This window comes from Sprattus sprattus (assembly GCF_963457725.1).
Source record: "Sprattus sprattus genome assembly, chromosome: 9".
In the NCBI taxonomy this organism is placed as follows: Eukaryota; Metazoa; Chordata; class Actinopteri; order Clupeiformes; family Clupeidae; genus Sprattus; species Sprattus sprattus.
In genome coordinates this window covers 20,678,722-20,686,556 of record NC_137928.1, presented here as the reverse complement: position 1 = coordinate 20,686,556, position 7,835 = coordinate 20,678,722, and the positions used below count along the sequence as shown (strand labels likewise).

At 43.4% G+C, this 7,835-nt stretch overlaps 1 protein-coding gene across 4 annotated transcripts in view; it reads right to left on the bottom strand.

Moving 5' to 3' along the window:
* Positions 1-2,046: 2,046 nt before the first annotated feature.
* Positions 2,047-7,835, bottom strand: part of igsf11 (immunoglobulin superfamily member 11) — a 58,381-nt gene continuing 52,592 nt past the window's right edge. For all 4 annotated transcript variants that reach the window (XM_080844652.1, XM_080844655.1, XM_080844653.1 and 1 more), the window contains exons 3-7: positions 7,525-7,732; positions 7,072-7,227; positions 5,120-5,242; positions 4,271-4,418; positions 2,047-3,982 (exon numbers count right to left, since the gene is read on the bottom strand). In XM_080844652.1, coding sequence (XP_080700778.1) covers positions 3,439-3,982; positions 4,271-4,418; positions 5,120-5,242; positions 7,072-7,227; positions 7,525-7,732 — 1,179 coding nt within the window. In that variant the 3' untranslated portion in view covers positions 2,047-3,438. The remainder of the gene's footprint in view (positions 3,983-4,270; positions 4,419-5,119; positions 5,243-7,071; positions 7,228-7,524; positions 7,733-7,835) is intronic.

Genomic DNA, 7,835 nt, shown 5'->3' with positions numbered 1-7,835 from the left:
TAATATATACTAGCTACTTTATATTTAAATGTCTGATAAGAAGTTGAAAATGGCACTGGGGTGGCCTTTTTGTGGGAAAAAGTTGAGTTGAAAAATAAGGAAACATCGCACTAAATGGGTGATATCATTGATAAACCTACCACAGCGACAGGCTGTGTCGAAAGCTGGAGATAAATTAAATAAAAAAAACGCTCAACCGTCAATCAAAGAGATCTCTTTCACATACGGGCCCAACCGCCGAGTCAACATCCTCATCCATCCGAAAATCCGCCGAGAGGTTTCCAGCTAGTGCAAACGGTGCGAGACACATCGCAAGACCAGGACTGCAGACGCTCACCAACAGCTGAACGTTAACTCGGTATGTCAGCCTGGTAACCGATTGTAAAGCTGTCAGATGCGTGTATTGATTGCTTCTTAATTATTTAGCTTAGAACTGCTACAAGAAAACGCTCCTTCTGATTATTCACCAAACAGACGAATGTTGAGAGAAACGTAAGCACCAATTCTTTATTTAAATCACAAAACAAAACAGTTGGCACAGTAAAGGTAAGCTGTCACGCTGTCCAACGTATATGTCTGTCTAGTCTGTGAATAGTATTATCAAGCACACCATCCCTAACGTCTTACCACATTCCTTATCTTTACATTGGTGCTGTAAAGAGGATTTAGGGTGTTCTAATAGCAGAAATGGAATATAGTATTCAGAATTATGTTTTCATTAGTGTATAATCAATCACCTGTAACTACGAATCGTTGTGTTTTCTTTAGCTTAGAATGAGCCCTTTGTATCTACATAGGGACTAGGTCCTCTTCCATGTAGTCTGCCATGTTTTATGAGATGTCCAGAATGGACAAACCAACACACTGGCACGAGAGAGGGCCTTCCGTAGACTCTCCTAGATGCTTGGAAAGGGAGAGGTATTCCGCACTCTAATGGAGAGGTATTCAATCTGCACCCTAGTACAAGATAACACTAAACCTTACTTACGGCACCTATCAACTGAATCAGTAGATTATTTTAACTCTATTTAACTTCTGATTGTTGTATGAGCTTGTGGACTGATAGTATAACTTAATTCAGTCTGTTGTATTTGCACTTTGAATAACCACTGCATATCTGCATAACTGTGTTTGTATGACAAGCAAGGAAAGCCAACAAGCTAAATTTCGAGCATAATACAACTTGACCATTCACAGCTGCTTAGAAGAGAGATATGACGAGGTGATTGAATTATTTCTAGCGTGAGGCACATCAAAACACCCTGAGATCACATTCGTAGAGCGCACGACCATCCTATTGTTGTTTAAGAAAATCTCCACTTGATGGCGCCAGATGCTCACTCTGAGACCTATAGCGATGGTGATATTGTACAAGGAGAGGGCTTGAGTTTTAAGGTGTCTAATTAAACTGGTGTGTCAAAACGTCATAGTGGTAATCTCAATTAGGGTGTATGCATTCGCAGTTAAGCGTTAGCGGAGTTTTGCAGTACATGGAATCACCGTTTTTATTTTATCACTGAGCTTTGTGTACACCTTTGGGTAAGTTTGTGTGCAGTTGTACAGCCATTGACCAACATACGGCGGTATTATTCATTGTGAATAACTGACTGTGAACAACACATTTTTTTGAAACCACTTACCTCTGTAATCCATCATGCAACTGCTTTTCTGAATTCACAGCCAGGCAAAGCTGTCTTATAGAGAATGCAGTAGGTGGACTGTACACATGCGGCAAATGCATCTGAATTTAGGTATAGTCTGTATTGCCTACAACTGTACTTGGTTTTGTACCTTATATTACACTAAGAGGAACAATTTCAAGTCAAAAGTCATGGCAAGCGATGTACAAAGATGTTTTTTGTGGTTACAAATATTATTCTGTATGCATCAAGTAAGTAAGTATGCAACCTGCACATACAGGGTTCGTTGCCCAAGTCCAAACAGCAATGCTTTCCTTTGTTATATATATAAAAAAAGCACTACCAGTACACAAAAGGACATTTTCAAATATGACACAGTTTTTAAAAGTATATATCAATTGGGCAAAAGAATGTTTTAATTCACATTCTAACCTACAAATAGTTACAATATTTACAGTAAAAAACGGAAAAAAAACAAACAAACAAACATGAAATAATAATTGTTAACAAGCAGAAAAATTATAATCTTTTCATAAAGAATACAAGACATACGAAAGAAATCTACATTGTTTTCAGAGCAGCAATGCGGTGAGTTGGATGTTTGTTTAAGAAAATAAGAGTATATTACCGTCCTACTGGACTCTGACCCAGTACCCATAAGTAGACAGCACAGACAGTGTATCAAGTTTAAATACCGAAAAGTTTCTCATATCAGGTTATTAGGACATTTTTCCTTTTGTTTTCATTTCTGTAACTCCATAAATAGTGTTACCTTTTTAATGTACTATTTTGTGTATATATTTGTTAGAGGTAGGATAAAGCTATCTGATCAGTCTTGATGAATCAACAAATTGTTAAGTATTATCTATGTAAGACTTTTACATGGTAAAGATAGTTGATTTGGGACAAACGTTGATTGCAGTACAAAACAAGAGATAAAAAGAGAAAGAGAGAGACTTAAATTTAAACAAGAACGAATGGATGTAAACAGACTCACTTACACTGCTTCACTGTTATCTTTCAGCTCTCTCTGTCTCTCTGTCTCTCACCTCTCTAACTTGAAGGCTATTTTATACCTCTCACTCTATTTCCAGCCACTCCATTAAGACCATTGCAGCACACAGCAAATGACAGCATATCATATCAAAAACAGTTTCCTCCTTCCTTCATATCATCTGGGTCGGACCGGGGTTAACAGCTGCAAGAGTCCTCATCCTTACCGGTGGTGCTGTTTTGAATAAAATGGTCATGCACATTCACAAGATGTCTCAATAATAATATTTATAATAAAAACACATGTCCAGACATACTGTATATATGTCCTAAATGACGTGTCCTACCTATGTCTCCTTTTAGAGTGGACAGCGGTGGGAGGACTGTAACGGGGGATGAAGTTGTACAGACTGTAAATACTTCAAAACTTCCTGTTTATCTTCTGTGGAATTGTGGGTCAGTGCATGGATTTAGTCTCCCTAAAAAAATTGGGTAAAACCTGGATAGTTTCCTTTGTCATCGGTCTACGTTTGCATGCAGGTGCTGGACACAGTCTGGTCCAGCAGGTCAGCAGTGTCATGAGCTCAAACCGAAACACACTGACAGCAGGATGAGTTTTAAAAACACTGGGGGCTGCTCTGGAGTTGACCAAAGAGGTTGGCATCGGACATACTGTATAATATAAAAGCCAGTTTATTTCTTTATTCATTTATATAGTCTTCCTGTAGAGAAGATTTGTTCTTTGTATACTCAATTATTTGTTTGTTTGTTTGTTTGTTCATTCATTCGTTTAGCGTGTGTTTGTTTAGACCAGCGAGCCGGCCCGGCTCTGCGCGGGCACCATGACGGGCACGGCGCCCATGCGCTCCAGCGTGGCCTGGCTCACGGCGAAGGAGTGTGTGTGCTGACCGTGGCCGGCAGCATTGGCGGGTGTGGTTGTGGCGGCAGGCCGCAGGCTCAGCGAGCCGTTGCTGCGCGTGATGACGTGCGGGGACGGCGCTGAGTTGGTGGTCACCACCAGAGTCTTGGGCGGGGGCAGCGTGTGGCTGCCGTTGGCGTAGGCAACACGGGTCGGTTGCTGCATGGTGTGTGGGGCGCTGTGGCCTCCGCCACCGGTGGTGTGACCGTGGGTGGGGGTGGTGGTGGCTGCTGCGGTGGCGGTACTGAAGGTCTGTCGAGTGTCGCCGTTGTAGCGCGTGTAAGAGTTGGTGTCGTAGTTGGGCTTGGGGTTGTGCCAGTAGCGGCTGTTGTAGGTGTTGGTGGACGTCAGCGTGTCGTTCTCTGAGGACGAGGCGTCTGCGTGGAAAGCCTTCACAGAAGAGGAGCGCTTTGGCGGCAGGTCGTCCTCCCTGGGAGAGAAATGAGAGGGCCAACACAAGTTAGTGGTCACTCATGAACAACAGAAGTAAAAAACACCTTATTCACACATAGCCGTTCTTTTGACATTATTCAAAACAAAGAAAACGTAATGATCACTAATGTATCACAAAAAAAAGTACTAATACGGCATTGCATGATGTGTAATAACTGCATGAGGTTTAAAAGACATAACAGTCCTGTGTTGTCAGTGCAGCATTAGCACAAGCTGGGTAAAAAGCTAGAAGCTCTACTGTGGGTGAGATGAGGGGTGGTGTCACCTGATCTCATTGGGGATCTCGTCCTCCTCGTATTTGTTCTTGTTTTTCCAGTAGAAGAGGGTGACCACCACCAGCAGAGAGCAGATGATCACGGCCAGCACTCCAGTGGCTATGGTGCCAGCTATGAGCCCCACACTCTGAGGCTGGGCTGTGAGAGAGAGAGAGAGAGAAAGAGAGAGAGAGAGAGCGAGAGAGAGGGAGAGAGAGTCAAAACGCTATAACTGCTTCCAGCCTCATCAAAGGAATTATCAGTTGATGACAGTTACTGTAAAAGTAATGTCACAGTGTAATTGTTCTACACATACAGTGGAGTTGATTAATTACACTATCTTCATGGCATTATTGATCAGTCCAAATATTTTACCTAAATCTCCCTCCTGTTTAGACATGTTAAGAAACCAACCAGACAAATGTGAATGCTGAGTAACGTCAAGGAATATTTCTATCAGAAATCCAGACATAAATTGTAAATAAGAACTGGAGTACATGCTGTGTCAGACATATCGCCTGTCAACTTTACTGTGTGAAATCTATCAAAGCATGTCGCTATGGAAATTACTTCCTGGACGCATTATGCAAAACTGGCACAGAATAACACAGCGGCATTAACAAAACAACAACAACAAAAAAATTCCATATCTACTGCCTTTGTGTTTCACCCCTTTTTGTGCCCAGGTTTTTAATGAGGTGAAACAATACTGAGCTTCTTAGCAGGAGGTGAGGTGCTCACATGATGCACAAACACAAAGGGAGAAACCACAATCTAGCCATCTAGAAACAATCTAGCGATCTAGCTGCTGCGCGCAGGTCAATGCTGAGCCACAGAGGGGAGAGAAGAGACAGACTTACGGGCCACCACTTGCACGTTAAGGAGGCAGGTGCTCTTGCCGATGGCATTGGACGCGGTGCACTGGTACAGGCCAGACGTGCTGGTGCTGATGTTACGAAGCGTCACTGTCCCCTGCATCTGGTCTGAGGACACACCAAACATGTGGGTTTCAGTCATACCGTGGGCAGTGGTGAAATACAAAACATATCCTAGTCTTCTATGGGGAGATTCATATGGTTCTGTTTATGCGAGAGTGCAAAAAGCAAAAAGATGAGGTACACTGCACTATGCATACTAATTCATATGCCATCTAGCACAGGCTACATAGATATCTATTAATTTCCATTTTGAAAGTTTGTTTTCCCTCTCTTTCCCTTTAACTCTCTCTCTTTCTTTCTCTCTCTATCCTGGGGGAAACAAACCAACATTATCTCACAACAACAAAAAAAGCCAGACTCAGAATCCATGTAAACATGTAAATATATGCCTATCTAATACTAGCCCCACCGCTTCTCTGGGGAAGGGAAACTACTTTGTGTATTTGATTTCCCCAAGCTAAATCCGGCACGCTCAGCAGGTGACTGATTACCAGTACACATATTTAGTGGCGCCTATTATGACAAATAATCAGATAAATACATATATAATCTGCTGATGAGCAGAGAGAGACTCGCCACGGTGCAATGACATGGTGATCAGTGCCTCCCACCACTGATGCTCCACTGGCGATAGCCAAGCTCGTGCTGGTTTTGCTGGCGTGACTGGAAAAATAATTTGGCGATAATCGTCTCTGGCAGCGCTGTGCATATAGAGATGACAACTAATAACATTGGCTTCAGAGAGATGCAAGCTGTATGTTTCCCAAAAGCGATGTTGTGCTACAATCATGTTAACTAAAAGGGAGGGTGTCCAAAATGATAGCGTCATTTTCAACTAAATAATACTCATAGCACAAGGAAGCGTTTGGGAAATATAGCCCTTGATGTCTCTGCGAACTGAGATCCCAAAAGACATTCCAGGACACTGACTGTTTCAGTTAGATGGAAAGTCATTTTTTTTTTATCCTTGTCTAATATTTGCCTCACATGTAACAGATGAATATATACATTTACCATGGTGAGCAATTTGACTGCATTTAAGCAGCAGGTGTCAGTGCATTTAAGAAAAGGCCACAGTCTCTACCTGAGAGAATTTCCTCTCTACACTACACGCCCCATTGGGACAGGATTGTTTCCCTGTCATCCAATCAGTTCAGTTGTTTCTGAATGGAGGGCTGTGTAGTGAGCTGAAGTTTAGACAAGTAGCCTTCTATTAATTGCAGTGAAGGAGATTCTGGGGTTGCAGCGTGAGCCACCCTCACAGTCGGGTAAGAAGAGGAAAAGAGTCCACCACTGCACAGCACACCAAATGCCCCGCTTCCTTACACACAGTCATAAAGACACACACACACACACTCATAAGCACAGACACATTCATGTGTACACACACACACACACACTCATATGCACACACACATGCACACACACACACTCATATGCACACACACACTCAAACACTCATATGCCACACACACACACACACACACACACACACACACACACACACACACACACACACACACACACACACACACACACACACACTCACACACACATATGCCACACACACACGTAAAAAATGAATACACTCAAGCACACATTAACCTTGCATTTCTTACTACAACACAATCCCTTCCTAATCCTCATCCAGTCCATACACACACACACACACACACACACACACACACACACACACACACACACACACACACACACACACACACACACCTCCACATCTATCCACCCCCACACAAAGTCAACGGACAAAGGGCTGGCAGGTCGGTCCACGGGGGCAACTCATGGCACTCCAGGTGCGTGTCATTTACCAGTGAAGGTGGGGCAAAATGGCACTCCCACCGCCTGTAGTTTAATACCTTGCATGGCGGTGTGAGGGAGCCGCGGCACTGCCTCCAGCTTTTCCCAGGAGTATGTGGGTGTGGGGATGCCCTCATCGGAGCCGCACATCAGCATGATGTCGTTGCCCACATCCAGCGCGCCCTGGATCCGACAGGTGGGGATGGAGGGGGGTACTGGGGAGGGGGGAGGAGTGGAAGATACACAGAGAAAGAAAGATAGAAAAGAGAGAAAGAACGAGAGAGGAACAGTCATCATGATATCCCGGGATCTCAGGACCTATTTTTTTCCCAATAATTGGTGAAATAATGCAATTTAAGGGATATTCTTGTTTTTTGTGCGTCTTAATTACTTTTTATTTGTTTATTTGCATTCTAATTGTATACATGCTACGATAAATCCCAGGACACTAATGTATCTTGGCATCTACACCATCTCCCCATAGGAACCTGTGCGTGGAACTCAAAACTCACCTAAGACCGTGAGGCCGATGACCCCGATGTTCCTGCCTCCTCGGTCTGGGAGGTTGTTGACCAGACACTGGTAGGTGCCGGTGTCCGAGAGCTGTGTGTTGTTGATGAAGATTGAGGCACTTGTGCTGGGCATGGTGGCCACAAAGCCCACCCTCCCATTCATATGGTTGGCTAAACTAAACACCTGGCCACCCTGATAAATGATCACCTGAGAATGACAGAGAGAGCGAGAGATTGGGATGAATATCAAGTTTTTCTTAAGCTAAACACATCATGAAAAGTGAGTATAACTTTACAACAAGTAATATGTC